Here is a 19,933-nt window from a genome sequence, read left to right as displayed (position 1 = left end):
GCAGAACACGGTCTTCCTGGTTCTGTGCGGGGCAGTGTCCTGGGTGAGCTTCCCTGTGGTTGTGCAGAGGGCTGACGGTTCAGTGGCGGGTATGGGGCCAGGGACATAGAGGTGTCGATGAGAGGGTCTGCGTGGCGCCTGGCGCACATTCTGTTCCCGCAGCCCTCCCCAGAGGCTCCCCATCCCTGGACACTCAAGAGTCACCCACCCGGGGAAGGTGGAGGCCCGGCTGAAGCCCAACCCTGCCAGCTGCACACGCCATCCTTCCTTACACTTTATTCTCCCCATGCCCTGGGACCCCCATCTCTGCAGAGGTGTTGCACTGCCGCCTGCCGGCCTTCTTAGCTCTCACCGGGCAGCACATTTGTGGGACCTCCCGCAAGGGGGCGCCCGAGACCACTGCTTGGAGCTCGATACCCCGTCTGGAATGGGTAGCAAGGCATGCAGCCCCTGGGTCCAGGGTACTAGTGGAGTCTGGGTTGGTGGGAGGAGGGGCACTGCCCAGGAGGGCCTGCCCGTGCACAGCAGGGCTGGGGGCGGGGCTCGGCTGGAGCTTGAGCCATCTCGGTCTCCCAGGACCCTGCTCCCCACAAGGGAGCAGATGCTGGGGTGAGAGTGGTGGGTAAGATCGTTTCCGAGATGGAGGGGTTCAAAAGACCAATCGTCTTGGCCTTCACACCCCTGTGGATGTGGCAGGACCCAGTCCACTACCCCGCTCCCGGGGCTGTCTGCTTGGCTGGCAGTGGGGGTTGTCCTGGCTGCGGGCAATCAATCAGGTGGGGCGCATCACTGGGCAGGCTGGGATGCCCTGGTCTTTTCCCAGGTGCTGGTGCTGGGTGAGGGACTCCTGGCTCCCTGGTTCCTCCTTCCTCAGGTCGGCTTCTTGGAGGCTGTGGGAAGTGGACCAAGGTTAAGCTGGGAGGCACAGTAGTAACCTTGTGTGTCCTCTCTTACGGGGACACTGGGCTTTTGCCCAGGGCCTCGTGGGCAGTTTCTGGGAACACAGGAGCCCACACTGACAGTCAACCTGTTCCTGATGGCAGCGGATGCTGGACAGGGCGGCCTGATCGGAGGGGAGCCTTGGGAATTTGGTAGAAGGTGTGTGACCCTGGAATCCGCCCAGCCCTGGGGCCTCCCCTGCGACCTTGCAGAGGGTCTGGGGCATCTGGATAAGCTAAGCTTATAGGGAAATGTTCTCAGAACACTTGGGATGTTGGCAGGTGCTTCCATGGGCCTACCTCTGGGGTCACAGAGAAAGGACATATGGTTCCTGGCACCCTTGCAGGTGAGACCTGCACAATGCTGGGCTTCAGGCGTGCCTCTGATGCGGAACCAGCTCTGGTTCTGGGTCAGATGGATCAGGTTGGCATCCTGACCCCGCGTAGCACCTCTGTGACCCTGGGCAAGTTGCCCCACCCTGAGCCCCCACTTTTGCATTTGTGAGACAGTGATGGCTAATCCCCGGGCAGGCCCATGAGGCCCAAAGGCAGTAACGACCGGATGCTCCTTGAGCCTCTCTCTCTATGGGCACACGACACAAGGGCGCTATTCTCACTTATCCCCTGTGAGGTGCTGAGGGTATGGGTGCCATCTGGGGAGCCCCTGCCTTGGTCTGGGTGGGCGGGCAAGGGGCTGGCTTGACTCCATGTGGAAGGTGGGGGCAGATGTGGTGCACCCCTGTGGACCCTGCCTGCCAGGACGTCTTCCAAAAGTGCCCAGCTGGCTGTGCTGTGAGGTCACACCAGCATGCTGGCCTCCTCCAGCGCTCGCCTGACAAACAGGCTGCGGTCACCTTCCCGGCAACAGTGGTGCACTGTGGCAGCCATGGCCCAGCCTGCGACACAGGCCTGCCTGGACAAACACCAGGCGGCGTGCAGCATCAGCTAAGGCATTCAGAGGCTCTCGCGGGCGCCTGGAAACCCGGCCCGAGCTGCCACTGTGCCCGGAGCAGGAAGTGGGAGTCGTCCTTATACCCTCGGCCTGGGTGGAGAGGGAGCCCACAGGCACCACCCTTGGCAAAAGGGAGAGCAGCCCCCAGCCCCACATCGGGAACAAACACACCCATGCCTAGGAGGCAGCACCCTCTGCTGGGCCTCCTCCTTAAAAGTGGACAAGGTGGTCCAGGTGAGCTTGACCCCTCCCAGGTGGGGCTGTGAGAGGGGAAGGGTCTAGGACCACCAGGCCTGGGGCTGTTCGTGGCCCAGGATGCCCCTTCTCCCTTGAAGATGACACAACTGTCCTTGCCTGTGTCCCACTGCTGTCTCATATCGCCTCCTTTCTGGAGGGAGACAGGCTTGGGGTGAAGGGGCCAGCCCAGCAAGGAGGAAGTGGACTCGGGGTCTGCCCAGGCCTGACCCAGGCCCTCTTACAAGACTGCTCTGGGAGCAGCTCCGCGTAGCCAGAAAGGCTGTGGATATCGGTGCTGCAACTGCCCCGCCCCCACCTGGGGCCTACCTTTGCTCCAGGAGTCTGAGGCCCGCTTCCTCTTCTGCGGGCCCCGTCCACACTCCTTGTCGCAGACACACCCGGGTCCCTCCCCTGGCGAGCTCTGTGTGGCCTCCGCCCTGGTGCTCAGGACCATCTGAAGAGTGGGGGTGTGGTCATGGTGAGGACCCCCCCAAGTCTGGGGCAGCCAGGGTGCCACCCCCCTACCCCAGTGTGTGGCAGTACTGACCTCACTATCCGAGGTGTCTGGCTCGTCCAGCTCATCCGACTCCAGCTGTTGCCCATGGACTTTGCTGAGCTCTGCAGGACGCGGGGTGTGGGTCAGGCCAGGATGGTGGCCTGGGCATCTAGTAGAAGCCTAGGCCCCTAACCTGCCAGGCTGAGACCAGTGGCAACACCTCTGAAGCTGGGGAAACTGAGGCACAGAGAGCCCGAGTAACCTGCCCTGGGGTGGAATCCAAGCCCAAAGTTCCCTACACTCCTGCAGTGACCCCACCCACTGGGGTGCCCCTGGCTTAGTTGCTGGATGACAGGGAACTCATCACCTGCCCTGAAGCCCCAGTTGCTAGGATGCTCTCCATTCACTTCCTGTGGTCAGAAACGTGCCCTCCCTGGGCCCCTCGCTCCACTCTGGGTCTGGAGGTGGGGAACCAAATCTGAGACCAGAGTTTGCTGGGTCAGGCCCTCCCTGCTCACTGTGGTTCCACTTCCATCGTGGAACACTTGCTGTGTTCGCATCCTCACCTGGGTGGCCGTCTCCACCAGGCCTTGTTGGGTAGGGGGGAAGTCTAGGCCTCCCTCTGTCCTCCTCTCCTGGCCCACTTGGAGAGGGCAGGCTGAGGTGGGGCCCTGGGGCAGAGTAGGGCGCGTCCTGGCAGGAAAGAAGGAAGAGACTTGAGCTCACGTAAGGCAACTTCCCTCTCTCTTCCCAACCCGGCCTCGGGCACAGCCTGTGGGAGCCCTGGACAGGACAGGACTGGAGGGTCAGCTGGCTCCCTGTGGCTTGTGACCTGGGCAGCAGGCTTTCCCTCCGCAACTGGCTGGTGGAGTGGAGCAGAGAAGAGAGGGCAGCCTGGGGCCCAGGTGCTCTGGGTGGGACACACAGAGCCCAGGAACGGGGCTTGGTCCCTCACCGGAGAAGATGGATGCTCTTCCGCCTCTGGCTCTTTGGCTTCCTGGGTGCCATTGCTGAGTCTCTGGGCTCCACACTGGGCAGGTGGTCCCACTCCCTGGGGTGGCTCAAGGCTGGGCGTGGGGACCTGTGGAGGGCTGAGTGACCCCGACTGGTTGGCAGGCTTGGGAGTGCTGGCCCGGCACCGACCCCTCTCTGAGAGGTCCAGGGGCTTGTCTGGGACATAGTCCTGTGTGGCCGTGCCCTCCTTCCCCTGGGGGCTGCCCGGGCCTGCAGGCTGTGGGTGCCTCCTTCTGGACAGGGTTTCCCTGGCCGCCTCGCCTTCAGGACCCTCGGAGTCTGAGTCGGCTGGTGGGGAAGGCGGCGTCCCTCTGGGCCCCCAAGGGCCCCTCAGCCGGGCACTGCCCACCCTGCCCTGTGCCCGCAGCTGCTGGGCCAGGAGCATGTGCAGTGCGCCTTCCAGCCGTGGGTTCCGCACGCCCACCAGGGCGCCCGGCAGGCCCAGCAGGCCCGAGGGCTCCTCCCAGGCCTCCGCTTCCCCAGCCTTGAGGCCCTGGGACTGGGGGCCGCTGGGGGCTGTGGCGGGGGCCGGGGGGCTGCCAAGGTGCAGGGTTAGATGCCGGTTCAGGAGGCAGAGGCGGTCGGCCTGGAGGGAGTGCTTCAGGGACTCGAAGGTCCTGGCAGAAGGCCGAGAGGCCTGCAGGAAGCTGTGGGGAAGGAGAAGCCTGGTGATTGTGGGGCATAGTCAGCCCCACTTCACAGGGAGGACTAGGGGTCCTGGGGGTAAGGCAGGTGCCCACGTGACACGGTGGGCAGTGGGGAAGGGAATGCCCGGGCCCCTGGGTGCCTGGTTTTAGAGTTGCCTGGGGCCTGGGGATCAGAGGAGGGAACTGGCCACTAAGGCCTCTCCCCCTTCTGGGCGTCAGCTGCCTGCCCAGTCCCCTGGAGCACCCTGCCCACCTGGTCACCCACGACAACCCCACCCCCACTCTCCTCAGACCACGATGAAAGGGGGTGCCCAGTCCCCATCTCCTCTGTCCACGAACCCCCACCCTGCCCTGGCCGTTCAGATGTCCACGTGGGAACCATGCTGCAGGCAGGGGGAAGCCAAGCCAGGGAGAGCAGTTCTCCTGAAGGGACAAAGGGAGGGACTCCCTGCTGCTGGCCCCTGCCTTAAAGCTGGGACCAGAGGAGGAGACCAGGTGCCCAGCTGAGGGAGCTCCTGGTGGTGGTAGAGGGCGGGCACTCACCTGTCCAGAGGGAGGCTGTGCTCGCCAGGTGGGCTGGGTGGGCTGTTCCTGGTGGGCAGCAGTGGGGGCGTCCCATTGGTGGAGCCCTGGTCGGCGGAGCAGGCCCGGGACCCAGGCTGCACCACGGCGATTGTCCCATGCAGCTGGTTGGAGATGCGCTGGGGGTTCTGCACAGGGTAGGCGGGTCAGTCTGGGTGGGCTCGGCTGCTACCTTCTGCCCTTTTCTCTGTGCGACCTTGGGCAGGTCTCCCACCCACTCTGAGCCTTGCTTCCACCGTCATCGCGTGGAGCTCAGGACTCCCTGCTTGGCACGAGGATGGGCATGTTACCATGTGCATGGCACACAGCAGGGCTGGCAGTTCTGGCCTCCTCCTCGGGCTGCCCGGGAAGAGGGAGGAGTGGATTCAGGGGTTCGGGGTCCCTCACCCTCACCATGTCCGGGGTCCGTGCCTCATGAAGATTGGGACTTGGGGAGATTTTGGCCATTGGCGATGTCCCGTACACCCCCGGCCTTTCTGTGGGAGGAGGGATAGAAGGGAGGACAGCTGCTGAGGGGTCAGCTCAGCCCCTGGCCCGAGGGTCCCTGGTCTCAGGCTGCTCAGCCCCCTGCCCCACACCTGCCTCTCCCATGGACCTGCACCTGCATGGCCATCCTCTGTCTCCTCGTGGCCTCCCAGTGGTTTCTCAGTGACGGCCTTCCGGGCGCCCAGGGAGGGGAGCAGCAGGGGTGATGGGGGGTCCGAGATGCCCTCCCTGAGCTGGGGCTTGGGCCTGTGGGAGGCAAATATGAGGCAGGTGAGGGGGCAGCATCCCAGAGACGATCAGAAAGGCCAGGGCGCCCTCCTGGGGGCCAAGCCGCCTGTGTGGGAGACCCAGGTGACCAGGAAAGACATCATCGTGGGCTCACACCCATGTCTGGGGATGGCCCAAGTGCCAGAGCTGCCATGGGTGCTGCGGCCCAGCTCCGCTTCTGTGGGGTCTTGTGCCTGCAGACCAGGGGAGGTCGCTATCTGTCCCAGGATGCTGGCCTGTGGGACCCCTCCCCCTGCACAAGTGCCTGGGGCTCCCCCCACTCACTCTGGGCCCTGAAGCCGCTTCACTTCCTCCTTCAAGGCGTCATTTTCCTCCTGCAGCCGCGTCAGCTCAGTGGCTGCAGAAGGCACTGGTTAGGAAGGACTTGGGGAGGGGAAGGGCGAGCGGGGTCCTCACGGCCCTGGGAGTCCCCCTGTCTTGGCCCAGCTGGGACTCCAGCACTTGGCTTGGGGCCTGGCATACAGCAGGCGCCCCATAGATGCTTGCTGCCTGAGTGGGTGGGTGGATGTTGAGTGAACAGCACCAGCCTGGAGGCTGTGAAAAGGGATGGCGCTCCCTAGCCTCGAGGGACCCCCCAGCCAAAGGAAAGGGGCTTGTGCTCATCAGCAGGACTCATGGAACCCAGGTCTCTGCGGGACCCTCCTTATCCTGAGAAGGAGGGAGCTGAGGCCTTGAGAGGGCAGGGACGCCCAGGCCCAGTGACTGAGCAGCAGGTGGCCTGTGGGGGCCAGCGGGGGGCTTTGCACCATCTGTCTGTGAATTGGGGTGCGGGTGTCCCTCCTGACAGTGCAGCCCTGGGTCACCTCCTCCCCTTTCCCCGAGACCCCTCGTTGGGCTGAGGAGGTGGGGGGTCGCCGGCCCCCACAGGAGGACGGGGTGCAGGACACGGGGCAGGGGGGCGCTCACTGAGGAGGAAGACGTGCTGCAGGTTCTGGAGGAGGGAGCTCTCGAACTCTTGCTGCTTCTTTCTGGCCAGCTCCTGGGTGACCATGCAGCGGTCACACAGCCCAGCCCGCAGCCTGCGGGGCGAGGAGGGATGGCGAGAGGCTGCTCTGAGAGGGAGGGGCCGGGATGCCGCGCCCCCCGCCCCAGTCCCAGGACCTGCCCTGCCTTTCCCCACCACGTTGCCCACCCTGTGGGCTAAGCATGCCACATGCTGTTGAGTTTGGGAAGGAACCTTGAAAAGTGCAGTTTACTTAAGGCTCTGAGAAGTCCTGCAGTGGCTGAGTTGACTCCAGAGTATCCCAGACTCATTCTCCACAGAACGCTCTGGTCTTCCTCTGTCCCTGCCCCCATTATGAGTGGGGTGTGAGGTGCCCCCACCTGTTCTCCAGCGCCCGCAGGTTCTCCTTCAGCACCTTCTGCTGCTCCCTGAGCTGGTGGTTCTTGGCACAGAGCTCCTCCACCCTCTGGGCATCCCTGTGGGGGACAATCTGAAGTGGGGGGTCTGATCTACTCAGAGAGCTCTCTACTACCCACTGTTCTCTCCCTGGCCACCAGCCTAGGACTTCCTTGAGACTTGGGGCCTCTCAAGGGCAGTGCCAGCTCGCCCAAGTGTGAGTGTGTATGGCCTTGAGGACTCTGTCTCGTCCATGTGCCACCTGGCAGCGTTCTGTGAAGTGGGGACCTGGGGAGTCTGCCTGTGGGTCTCCAGGACTCACGTGGAGTCCCCCTGTTGATAGCTATTGTCCCAGAGGTGCCCTTCATGGATGCTCCTTGCCCATCCCCTTGGAGGGTCCCTGTTCACTCTGGTGGGCTTGGACTTTCTAGCCCCACTTCCTCCATCTCCTCGAGGCATGACCTCGGACCAGACTCCCCCTACCCGCTATGCTGAGCTTCACTTTCTCCTGCATCACTGCTAGTGGCAGTGCCAGGGCCCTGGGGCTGCAGGGGAAGAGGGGAGATGAACCCTGGGGAGTCACTGCCCTTCCAGTCTCCTGGGCCAGTCCTGTCCTCACTCACCGGCACCTCTCTGAGTTCAGTTCCATAAGCTTGTTCTGTAGGCCTGAGGAGTGAGGAAAGGAGCAGAGGTCAGGCCCAGCTGGGCTGCCACCTCTACATGGAGCCGGGGCATTTCCTGTCCCTGTTTGTCTGGCAGAACCCTCTCCAGACGCCCGCCACCTGCCTGGGTCCCTGCACTGACTCCCTGAGGTCACCCCCTTGGAGGGCTCCCAGTCTGCACCTGCTGCCAGCTTCTGGTCAGTCTCCTGGCGGCCTGGGACCCCGGTCTGGGCCCAGCCTCTCCCCTCCCTTGTCTCTGGCTCTGGTGTCAGCTGGGGATGGGTCCCGGATGCTGGGAGTCACCAGTTACCCAGCCAAGGCCCGGGAGGGATGCTTTTTGGGTGCTGCCAATGGGCCCCCAAGGGAGACCCCAGCACAACCCCTCCTCCCCTCCCATCATGGTCTGGCTTGGGTCCTAGGCTAGCCCAAGCAGTCCCCGCCCCTCCGCGTCTCTGGGCCTTTGATGTGGGAGGGGGAGTGAGCACTGTCAGAAATGTCAGGGGAGGGTCTGGTCCAGGCACTGAGGGAGTGAATGGAGCAGGTGGCTGCAGTCCTGTTGCTGGTGGGGAAACTGGACAGACGTGCGTGCCAGGGCAGAGCTTAGCCTGGGGTTCTGGAAGGGGCAGAGGGATTTTAGCTCAGCACCCGGAACGCTCCAGACAAGCCTCCGGAGCCTTGGGCTCCATTCCTACAAGGAAAGTAGGTAACCTCCCTTCTGGGGGACAAGGAGGCCCCCACCTGGGGCAAGGGGCTGGTTTTGGCTTTAGTGTCTCAGCTGTCTGTGGCCAGGCTGGTCTTTTATTTCTGCTCTGATGTGAACTGACCATTTGGGGGCCACCCCTCCAGGGCTGCACTTGGGTGTTGGTCTAAGGCTGGGTGCCTGGCCACAATGCAGCTCTGGGCTCTGGGTCAGGACTCCTTTTCTGGGCCTGCAAGTCATGGTCCTGGTTTTGGCGAGAATTGGAGGCAACATGTGGGAGTCCCCTGGCCTGACCTTGGCCCTTAGACTGCTGTCCAGTTGAGAGTTTGTCCTCCCCAAGGTACTCACCCATGACCTCATTCTCATGGACTTCCTTCAGTCTGTTTAGTGACTCTGTGAAGCTCTCCATGGCTCCCGTGGCCCTGGCCCTGGGTCCTCTGTGCTCCAGGTGTGGGGAAGGCCCCTTGGCCTCTACTGGCCCTCTGTTTCCAGCCTGTGGAGCAGGAAGCCGTAGGACAGTCACATTGGCTCAGGAGGGGTCTGTGGGCTGCAGGGTGCAGGAGGTAGGTGTGGGAGTCCTGTCCTGTGACCACCCACTGGGTCCTGTCCACGCCTAAGGGGGGCATGTATGTCCATCCTGTAGGGATGGGACATTCTCACTTCATCTCAACTCCCTAATCCAGTCTTCACAGCAAAGCAGATGGCCTGAGGGGACCAGCTCCCACTTGGTGCTGGGACCATGAGGGTGCACGTGACCTGTGATGAAGCCCCAGACTGGAGATGCCCAAGCCGGCCGACAGCTGGCGGGTCAGTAAGCCAGAGTTTGTTCAGCCAGTGGGAAAGCTCTCTCAGGAGGGTTCAGGTGCCCGCAGTGGCATGGATGGCCCCGTGGGGCCTCAGTGGGGACTTTGGGGATTGGCTGGCTATTTTCTCTGTAGGAACTGGTGGCTGTGCACAGGCAGAAGTCCACCTAGCCGCCCCTCATGGCCTGGGCCCTTTTTCCTGCCTGTGTTTCACCTCCACGAAGCGTTTGCTAAAACTTAAAAGGTTGTGGGAGTGAGAATCCAAGCTGGGAGCAAGATAACCTTGCCCGTTGTGTGACTGCCGTGAGCTCTGGCCCCTCTGAGCAGCACTTTCTTCCCTCTGGTAGTGGCCACAGGGCCCGTCCAGTGGGCCTGGTGAGTATCTCTCGGGTCCCACAGGGTCCAGCTCAGAGCCGGGAGTGAGCCTGGGGCTCAGCCCCGAATCAGGTTCCTCACTGTGGTGCCAGGCGCCACCCTCCTCCGGGTGAGAGCCCCTCAGTCCTGGTGGCACACCTCTGGTGGTGGGTACCACAGGCCACCATTGCTCTGTGGCACTGTCTGTCACCCAGTGAAGTCAGACCCACAGCTCATAGCCAGGTCAGCAGCGATGCCACCAGCCCAGACCCATGCCATCATCACCTCCAGGCCAGGGGGAGGGAGCCCTGGGGTCCCCTGGCTTTGTGTCTGCACATGCCCAGAACCTCACTTTCCCTCCTTCACAGAGCCTGCCTCGGCCCAGGCCACCACCAACCGGCGCAGTGCTCCACCACCCCAGGAGGGCCTCTTCACAAACCCTGGAAACCTCTGCCCAAAGACCCCTTCGGCCTTGCCCGAGGCCACACGCAGCCCCCTCCTCCGCTCCTCACTGAAGGAGGTGTGTGGTCTCACTTGCGTTCAGAGACCGGAGTGTTTGCATCAGCAGTCCCCAGACTGGAAACCCTCCAGCGCCTGCTGGTAGTGTCCAGCGGTGGCAGGAGAGATGACGATCCAGGGCTGTTACGGTTTGCTTCCGAGACACAGCAGAGTAGGGGCCAGCGCACTGCAGGAGTCATGCACAGGAAGTGTAGAAGAGGCACAGCTGCTCTGGGCTCTCTGAAGCTGGATGCTGGGTGCCCTGGCAGTGGGACCGCCAACTGAGGGGGGCAGGCCCTGTGACCCCAAGATAAGCCAGGCCGGGGCAAGCACTCACTGTCCTGGAGCTTTCCAAGAGGACTTGACAAGGGGGCTGGCTCTCAGCTGGGTCCTCAAACCCCAGGCTCAGCAAGAGGACAGAGAATGGTCCTGTGTCTCACAGTGGCCACCAGAGCCCACAGGCAGGGATGTGCTAGACGGATGGAGTGACAGGAAGGTGGGGCTCTCCAAACTCGTTTTAGACATGCCTGGCCTCTGGGACACTCCCAAGAGATGGCCAGGGAAGAGGGGGAGGTCTCTGCCTACTGACTGTGTGTTGGGTGGGTGAGGGCTCTGGGAATGAGAGGAGCTTGGTGGGGTTCCCTTCCTTGAGGCTGGAAGCCAGAGGGGTGTCCTGGCAGGTTAGGGGACAAGATGCTGAATTGCAGAGGGTGGGGGAGACCAGGGCTGTAGTAGGGTGTACATGATAATTGGGCCTCACTTCCTGAGCCCATCTAACCCTGACCACACTGCAAGGAGCCCACTTTCCAGATGGGGAAGTTGAGGCCCAAAGACATCAGGTCATGCTCCCTGGCTGCCCAGTGGGAAGCGGGAGTCGGGGCTTGACTTCTCCCTGGGGCTGAGGATATGTCCTTGCCCTCTGTGGACCAGGGATGTGCTCCAGGTGGCCCTGCTCTGCTGGCTCTCCCATCTTCATCTGGTGGTGGGAGACGGGACTGTGGGAGGAGCTCTCCTCGGCTCAGGCTCCCTGCAGGGGGAGGTGGGCCAGCTGGGGAGGGCCAAGCCATTGTGCCTGAAATTCCACCCAGACCTGCCTGACAGGCCGTTCTTCCCTATCAGCGTCTACCATGGGCCCTGGGCTGGGCCAACACCCATGAAGGAGCCGCCCCTGGGAGCCTGCGGTGCCCCAGGCCCAGGAGAGGCTCTGCGGTTGGGCGCAGGTCCGAGTGAGAGGCCGACATTGTTCCTAATGACAGCACTGTGGTGTGGAGCCAGGTGGATAAGGGCCCAGACACCCTCCTCTGTCTGGGTACCCCAGGCTCCTCTCTATTCCAAACCACCCAAAGGCCCCACCTGGCTGCCCCTCTGGGGTCTCTGATGGGCAGGGGGCAGCATGGACACAGACCCGGGGCCAGGCACGGGCAGCACAGCTGGAAGGTGTATTCTGCTGGGAGCTTCACATCTCGCAGGAAGGTGTATTCTGCTGGGAGCTTCACATCTCCCAGGGATGACCAGGGCTGTCCAGCCACTGGCAACAGTGCCATGGGGGTGGTGTGGCTCCCCTGGGCCGGCAGGTGACAGAGGGCATTTGGCCAAGGAGAAGAGGACAGTCAGTCTCCTGGGGCAGCCCTTGACCCAGCCCCCACCCTCAAAGTGCAGGGGGGGTTGGGTCCAAGGAAGCAGCGGAGGGATGAGGAGGTGGGTCCCCAGCTGACAGGAATTTGGTGGTTGTGGGTAGGAAGAACCTCAGCTGTAAAAGCGCATGTGGGGTCTTCCCTGGTAGCTCAGTTCATAAGAATCCGCCTGCCAGTGCAGGAGACACAAGTTCGAGCCCTGGTCCAGGAAGATCCCACGTGCCGTGGAGCAACTAAGCCACACTACGGAGTCTGTGCTCTAGAGCCTGGGAGCCGCAACTACTGAAGCCCGCCTGCCTGCAGCCTGTGCTCCTCAACAAGAGAAGCCACTGCAATGAAAAGCTCGCGCATCACAACTAGAGAGCAGCCGCATTTGCCAAAACTAGAGAAGAGCCTGTGCAGCAACAAAGACCCAGTGCAGACAGAAACAAGTAAATGAACATAAATGAAATTATTTTTAAAAGGTGCATGTGGTCTCGGCCCGAGGACGGTGGGCCAGCCCTCCCTGGGGGCCTCCCTGGTGTTTGCCAGGTGTGCTGAGAGCCACTAAGGGGAGAGGCGCTGAGGGGCTCAGGGAACTCAAGGCAGGAGGGCTCCCCCCAGGCCTGGGGTGGGGGCTACAGTGGTGTCAGGAGGAGGGAGCAGGTTATGGGGTGGGGTCTTGGCTGCTGCCTCTGGGCCTGGGGGCCCTGGGCACTGGAGAGGGTGGCCCGAGTTGCCCACTGTGGGGGCTGGGGGTGGTGGTACTGGAAGAGGAGACCTGAGGGCTGCTCCTCAAGGGTCCAGGGTCACTCCTACTCCTGCTCTGGACACCCAGGCTGGACGATCTCTGCTGAGTGGAGCCCTAGAAGCTGCAGGTTGGAGGGCAGGGCAGGGGTCAGGCACACTGGTGACCCTGTGCACCTGCCACTCACCTGGGCAAGGTCAGCCTGCGCAGTGCGCCCTGGCCTGCCTGGAGCCTCTGTAGACGGGACTAGTGTGTCCCCAGAGCCTGAGTCCCTCATCTGAGGTAACCGCGCCGCCACCTCAGGTTGTTGTGGGCGTGTCCCACCAAATACGTGTGTCCAGACGATGCCTTCCGGGTGATGTGTGTACTCAGCCCAGGGCCCAGCAGGCACTCAGCTAACTGCAGATGGAGACCCTGCATCCATCCCATGCAGCAGTCCCTGCAGGGAGCCCCAGGGGTCCAGCAGGGCTCCTTACAGGAGCCCAAGTTCAAGTGCCACCAAGGCCCTCTACAGGAGGACAAGAACACCCCTGAGTTCAGAGCAGAGTCTCAGATGCCAGCATTGATGATACACACTCGTGCCCTGCATGGACACTCAGGGACCACTGCATCTTCATGGCCGTGTCTCAGGGAAATGCCCCTGCCACCATGTAGAGAGAAGGCCACCAGAGCTCCAGCTGTCGCCCTGGTCTGGGTGCTGCCCACTGAGCCCCAAAGCCTTGGTGGAGAGTTTCTTGCCCGGCTCCTGGGCCAGCCGGCAGGGCCCTGGCCGCTTTCTCTTGTTGGGGCCTCTTCTCCAGCATGCCCTCTGGTCCAGGAGCCCCAGGGCCCCACTTCTGCACCTTCTCTGCAGTTGATCCCTCCACCCACCTGCGAGTAACACGATGACAATGGTGCAGCGATAACCACAGCAATGGCCCTTGTTCCCCGGGCATCCGCTGAGCCGAGCACCGGGCCAGGGCTCTCTGCGCTGTGTAGCGCCCACTGCAGGTCTCCTACCATGTCCCAGAGTGACCCAGGGATGCTCCGCCTGCCCGTCACCAGGGGCCTCCCGAGGCTGGGCACACCATCCAAGCCCTTTCCATGTCCCCACACAGATCTTTACGGAGCACCTGCTGTGTGCCCTGGCTCAGCCCACGGGTGTGATTGGAGCTCACCCTGCCTTCTGGCACTCACTGACCCATTCTACAGACTCAGGGACAGGTAAGAAGCAGGTCAGAGACTCCGGTGGTGGCTCCCTACGCCCCACGTGGTGAGGGAGAAGCCTCTTCTCCGGTCACCTTAGCTGAGTCTCTCTCCCACTGTGTCTCAGTGTCCTGGGCCACAAAACGATGGCAGTGCCCTAGCCCAGCTCCTGGAGACTGAGGAGTCTGCACCCCTTGGGCTGCCGGGTCTCCTCCATGTGGCAGGCATCCAGTGCTCGTTGACTGCAGGTGGTCAGGGGCCAGCCTGCCAGCCCCCACATCCAGGCGTCTGGCAGGAACGTCTCATGTAGTCAGTCCCTGGGCTCACGTTGCCTGTGGAGTGGCCATGACAGCCCTCACTGTGCAGATGAAGGTTCTATGGCCCCGAGAGATGGCACTAGTCCACAGTCACCAGCTCGCAAGGGACATGGCCAGTGCAGCCTCCTGCAACCTCCTGGGCCAGCTCAGATGGCAGGTCCTGAGAGGTGCCATTGCCTGGATGGTTTCTAGCATCACCAGACACGTAGACCCATGACACATGTGCATACATATGTGATGCCCACACGTGCAGACACAACGGTATCCTAACAACATCCCAACAACTACTGCATGAGAGAAAAGTGTGCACATGCGTGCACTCCCCCCACTGCACGTGGCACTGCGCAGGACGGGGGAAAGCTGCTTGCACGTGTGCGCCCATACTCGAGTATTGCATGTGTGTGTGCACACATGCACAGAGGCACAAGGCAGGTGTGCACTTGCTCAGCAAGGCCGAGGTGTCGCTGGTGGCTCAGATAACAGCGGGCCCTGCAACCTGATTCCTCAAGGATGGGCCGGCCCAGGGCCACTGCGACTTCTCAGCCGCCTCCCTGAGGCCTGGCGGGGGGAGGCTGAGCAGGACCGAGGCCTGGGAGCCTTTTGTCACTGCTTCCCAGGGGACACCAAACTGAGGGCAGCTGATGTCCTACAGTGGCCTGCAGGGAGCCATGGCTGGCTGCACCACGTTCCAGCCCTCATTCCCCAGCTGCAGCCTGTCTGAGGATCCAGGCGGTGAGGCCGGACCAGGATGAAGTGCCAGGCCCCCGGCCTGTTCCCAGTGTCCCCAGAAGACCCAGGGACTTCCCAGCACAGCAGTGCCAACCCCAGCCTTCCAAGCCTTGGCTCCCCCAGCCTGTCTGCCCAGGAAGCTTGCTGCAGCTTGTGCTCCCACTCAGTCCCCTGGACCGTGTACCCCAGAGCAGGGGCTGTGGCCACCACTCCAGCCTGGCCCTTCCTCCAGCCCCCACGAGCAGGGGCTGGTTCTCCGCTTGGTAGCTAGCACCCCGCAGTGACCCCAGATCTTGTGCCCCTTCCCCTGCCCCCAACTACTAAAGCCACTGGGGCCCCGGGGCCCCCAGGTACTCACATGGTCCCGTGTCCGCATCGACCTCCGGGGACCTCCGCTCTGCTCTGGGACGCTCCCGCCTGAGAGATGGAAACCAGCACTATGAACTTGCTTGGGAACAAGACATAATTTTGGTCAAACCCGCTTGACAGGTTTTTGATTCCCCCGGCCAGGAGCAGAGAGGAGGCAGAGCCGGCCCAAACCCACCCAACGGGTTCTGCCATCGCACAGAAAGTGGCAGAACGGGTCGGGTCTGACCCTCACAGAGAGAGGATTGTTTCTCCATGATCTCCGCACGGCCTGGGCCTCTGGCTGGAGCCGGGCAGTTTGCAAGGAGAATCCAGAGCCTGGAAGTGGACGTGAGGGGCAGGGCAGGGGCAGATTGTAGGGGAGCTGGGGGAGGAAGGAGCGTTCTCACCTCCGGGTGGAGGAGAGCAGAGAGCCTCTCCCCTGGCTCCCGTGGACTGAGCTGTCCTGCCTCAGTTTCCTTGTCTGTAAATTGGGGATGATGACCACAGGCCTGCCTCTATTGGAGCTCTGGAGATGGAATCTAGATGTGGGGTTGGCAGTGGCCCTGCTGGGTTGGGGCCCCTGCCTTTCACTGGCTCCTCCAGCCCCCACTAGAGAACAGGCAGGTGGCCTAGGCGGGTGGGCATCTAGGGTCTCAGGGCGGCCTGGGGTGCCCTGTGGGGCTGGGCCAGGGGCCACCACCATGGGCACAGGAGCAGCCGGGCATTGCAGTTTTCCGTGTTTGTCCTCCGCTCGCGACACTGTGGCTGCACTCATGCAGAAAAGAGCTGGCCCAAGGGCCACAGCCACCCCATACTCTTCCCCCTCGGCTCCCCCCTGCTTCCTCCACAAGCCCCCACCCTGTACTCCCTCACCCTGACCCCCCTTAAGCTACACCCAAATTCCTACCCCCAACTCTGCACATGAGCCCTCCCTTGGGGTACCTGAGGGAAACCCGGGGAGTTCTCAGGGCTCCATGGGGGAGGACCCGGGCTCTAGGCCAGCTGCCCTGGTGAGGTCCCAGGAGGCACTTCCTGCTCCCTGGTGAAGCCCCTGCCGGCTGCCCCCCAACCCCACCCCAGGCTCTCAGGGGAGCAGTGGCCTATTGGGCACCCCCAGGCTCTAGCCTGCCGGGAGCTTTGCAGATGCGTGTGTGCGCTCACGCCTCAGCTTGTCTCTTCACATGTTTGGTGTGCTCTTGTTGTGTGAGTGGTGTGCTATGTTCAAGGTTGGGGTTGTAGATGTGAGGGTGGGCTGTGTGGCTTTGGCTTTGTGTGCCTGTGTCTGGGTGTCCCCACGGGGAGGGCAGAGGCAGGGACAGGGTTGACCCTCAAAGCAGCCAGGGTCAGCCCAATTGAGCCCTGCCCCCCTCCCTCCACCTCAGCCAGGTTTGAGCCCCAACTCTGCCCCTTAAGAGCTGGCTCACCTTGGGCCAGTCACCCCACCTCTCTGAGCCATGGCCTCATGATGGCGGCTGGACCAGGGTCTGCCCCAGGAGGTGCTCACTGTGCTTGTCAGTGGCTTGGGCCTGGGCTCCAACTGGACCATGTTAGTAGCTGAACGAAAGCTCTAGTTCCCCATAAAGGGAAATTCAGAGCCATCCCGCAACCCAGGGATCCGAGGTCCCTGCAGCACTGTCTCCATGTCTCTAGCAACGCACCGTGCATCGACGGTAAGTGGATGAACCATCCACAAGCCATCCACACCTCTTTGGGAGGAGAGGACCTCTGACACCCCAGCGATGCAGTGAATGTCAGGCATCCCGCTGGGGGAGGGCGGCTTAGGAGGGGACGCTAGCAGACTCCAGGAGGAGAGTGCCCAGAGAGGGAACAGCCAGAGGCAGTGGGAAGCTGCCAGGGTCAGGGATCAGGTGAACAAAGGGTGGCAGAAACTTCCTAGGGTGAGGGCATGTTCTATACGGCATTGTGGTGGTTGGTATTACAGGGGAGTGCCTGTTTGGCAAAACCCATCAACTTACACTTTAAAAGTGTGAATTTTGTTTTATGCAAATTATACCCCAATAAAGTTTTTTAAAAATTAATACGCTAGAGTAGTTTTAGGCTCACAACAAAACGAGAAGGAAGTACGGAGATTCCCCATATGCCCCCTGTGCTGCCCCTGCCCCACCCCCACTCCTGTTATCCAACCCCCACCAGATGGTGCATTTGTTACAACTGATGAACTTGCACTGACACGTCATCACCACTCAGAGTCCACAGTCCACATCAGGGCGGACTGTTGTGTTGTACATTCTTCGGGTTTGGGCAAACGTATCATGACATGTATCCACCATTATAGCATCATACAGATACAGAAAATACAGAGTATTTTCACTGCCCTAAAAATCCTCTGCACTCCACCTATTCATCCCTCCCTCCCCCCCATCCCCGGCCACCCCTGATCTTTTCACTGCCTCCATAGTTCTGCCTTTCCCAGAGTGTCACAGAGCTGGAGTCACACAGTCTTCAGCCTTCTCAGGTTGCCTTCTTTGACTTCGTAACACTCACTTATATTCCTCTATGTCTTTCCATGCCTTGATAGCTCATTTCTTTCTCATGCCATTCAATTGAATATTATTCAATACTCCACCGTCTGCATGCATCACAGTTTGTTTGTCCATCACCTGCTGAAGGACATCTTGATTGCATCCAACCTGAGGCAATTATGAATATGGCTGCTATAAACATCCACGTGCAAGTTTTGGTGCGGACTCAACTTTCAACTTCTTTGGGTAAATAGAAGGAGCATGATTGCTGGATGGTATGGATAGTCAGAGCATGTTTAGTTTAATAAGAATGAAGTTGATTTTGAGAAAGCTGAAATGCTCTCTAGGACACGCAGGCTTGCTGTTCTCCCAGCCCTGTACCCCCCACCCCCATTCCCAAAGAGAATAAGACTCCACTATCCAGCCAGGCTAGGGGACAAATCAGCCGGCTGCTCCCCGGTGACAACGGCTGAGCTTGCTGCCACACTGTGCAGGGACCAGTAATCCTGGGGCCAGGGGTGACAGGGGGGGCACAGCTTTATTCAGGCTCTCTCTCTTTGTCCCAGACACATGTGGACGCTGATCATAAGACACTTGTTCCTGTGTTAATAGTGCCACATGGGTGGGAGCGGTGGGACCAGCCAGGTGCAGAGGAGCAGGAGACACGCAGCCTAGGACCCCACCTGGCAGGTCACAGAGCACCACTGCAGGGTGGGCAGTACAGAGGGAGGCCGCTGCTTGCAGAGCCCCACTGTGTGCAGGCCCTGCTGACATCCCATCACCCCGGTCACCTTGGGGAACAGGAGGTGAAGGATGGTTTGTGACAGGGTGAGAGGGCAAAGGTCCCTCTAGTCAAGGCTATGGTTTTTCCAGTGGTCATGTATGGATGTAAGAGTTGGACTATAAAGAAGCTGAGCGCCGAAGAATTGATGCTTTTGAACTGTGGTGTTTCAGAAGATTCTTGAGAGTCCCTTGGACAGCAAGGAGATCCAACCAGTCCATCTTAAAGGAGATCAGTCCTGGGTGTTCATTGGTAGGACTGATGTTGAAGCTGAAACTCCAATACTTTGGCCACCTGATGCGAAGAGCTGATTCATTTGAAAAGACCCTGATGCTGGGAGGGATTGAGGGCAGGAGGAGAAGGGGATGACAGAGGATGAGATGGTTGAATGGCATCACTGACTCAATGGACATGGGTTTGGGTGGACTCCAGGAGTTGGTGATGGACATGGAGGCCTGGCGTGCTTCGGTTCATGGGGTCACAAAGAGTCGGACACGACTGAGTGACTAAACTGAACTGAGGGGGCAAAGAAGAAAAGGAAAGATATAGCCATCTGAATGCAGAGTTCCAAAGAATAGCAAGGAGAGATAAGAAAGCCTTTCTAAGTGATCAATGCAAAGAAATAGAGGAAAACAATAGAAAGGGAAAGACTAGAGATATCTTCAAGAAAATGAGAGCAACCAAGGGAACATTTCATGCAAAGACGGGCACAATAAAGGACAGAAATGGTATGGACTTAACAGAAGCAGAAGATACTAAGAAGAGGTGACAAGAATACACCAAAGAACTATACAAAAAAGATCTTAATGACCCAGATAACTGCAGTGATGTGATCACTCACCTAGAGCCAGATATCCTGGAATGCAAAGTCAAGTGGGCCTTATGAAGCATCACTACTAACGAAGCTAGTGGAGGTGATGGAATTCTAGTTGAGCTACTTCAAATCCTAAAAGATGATGCTATGAAAGTGCTACACTCAATATGCCAGAAAATTTTGAAAACTCAGCAGTGGCCACAGGACTGGAAAAAGTCAGTTTCCATTCCAATCCCAAATAAGGACAATGCCAAAGAATGCTCAAATTACTGCACAATTGTACTCATCTCATATGCTAGCAGAGTAATGCTCAAAATTCTCCAAGTTAGACTTCAACAGTATGTGAACCAAGAACTTCCAGATGTTCAAGCTGGATTTAGAAAAGGCAGAGGAACAAGAGGTCAAATTGCCAACATCCATTGGATCATAGAAAAAGCAAGAGAATTCCAGAAAAACATCTACTTCTGCTTTATAGACTACACCAAAGCCTTTGATTGTGTGGATCACAATAAACTGTGGAACATTCTTAAAGAGATGGGAATACCAGACCACCTTACCTGCCTCCTGAGAAATGTGTATACAGGTCAGTAAGCAAGTTAGAACTGGATGTGGAACAATAGACTGATTCCAAATTGGGAAAGGAGTACGACATGGCTGTATATTGTCACCCTGCTTATTTAACTTATACGCAGAGTACATCATGCGAAATGCCAGGCTAGAGGAAGCACAAGCTGGAATCAAGATTGCTGAAAGAAATATCAATAACCTCAGGTATGCAGATGACACCACTCTTATGGCAGAAAGTGAAGAGGAACTAAAGAGCCTCTTGATGAAAGTGAAAGAGGAGAGTGAAAAACTACCTTAAAACTCAATGTTCAAGAAACTAAGATCATGGTCCCATCACTTCCTGGCAAATAGA

At 60.0% G+C, this 19,933-nt stretch overlaps 1 protein-coding gene across 3 annotated transcripts; it reads right to left on the bottom strand.

Moving 5' to 3' along the window:
* Positions 1-261: 261 nt before the first annotated feature.
* On the bottom strand, positions 262-15,078 carry RBBP8NL (RBBP8 N-terminal like). Of its 3 annotated transcripts, none has more exons than XM_061436967.1 (14): positions 14,947-15,078; positions 8,690-8,834; positions 7,603-7,645; positions 6,964-7,059; positions 6,547-6,659; positions 5,905-5,977; positions 5,468-5,598; positions 5,260-5,342; positions 4,828-4,994; positions 3,579-4,284; positions 3,190-3,316; positions 2,675-2,745; positions 2,455-2,581; positions 262-890 (listed from the first exon to the last, which is right to left on the bottom strand). In XM_061436967.1, the coding sequence occupies exons 1-14, from the start codon at positions 14,962-14,964 to the stop codon at positions 871-873; spliced, it is 1,920 nt and encodes a 639-aa protein (XP_061292951.1). In that variant the 5' UTR covers positions 14,965-15,078; the 3' UTR covers positions 262-870. The 3 variants fall into 3 exon arrangements, with proteins under 3 accessions (XP_061292951.1, XP_061292950.1, XP_061292952.1); XM_061436966.1 differs by having other exon boundaries at positions 5,254-5,342; positions 14,947-15,077; XM_061436968.1 differs by lacking the exons at positions 7,603-7,645; positions 14,947-15,078 and having other exon boundaries at positions 5,254-5,342; positions 8,690-8,774.
* Between the last annotated feature and the right edge of the window lie 4,855 nt (positions 15,079-19,933).

This window comes from Bos javanicus, chromosome 13, assembly GCF_032452875.1.
Source record: "Bos javanicus breed banteng chromosome 13, ARS-OSU_banteng_1.0, whole genome shotgun sequence".
NCBI lineage: Eukaryota > Metazoa > Chordata > Mammalia > Artiodactyla > Bovidae > Bos > Bos javanicus.
Note: the sequence above shows the minus strand (reverse complement) of the source record. Positions and strands in the feature narration are given on the sequence as shown.

Excerpts from the sequence above, each read along its gene's own strand:
- RBBP8NL (XM_061436966.1), bottom strand. Across the intron at positions 3,317-3,578 it reads AAGAGCATCCATCTTCTCCG|GACGCGCCCTACTCTGCCCC; the intron begins GTGAGGGACCAA and ends CTTTCCTGCCAG. Across the intron at positions 2,582-2,674 it reads CAGACACCTCGGATAGTGAG|ATGGTCCTGAGCACCAGGGC; the intron begins GTCAGTACTGCC and ends CCCACTCTTCAG.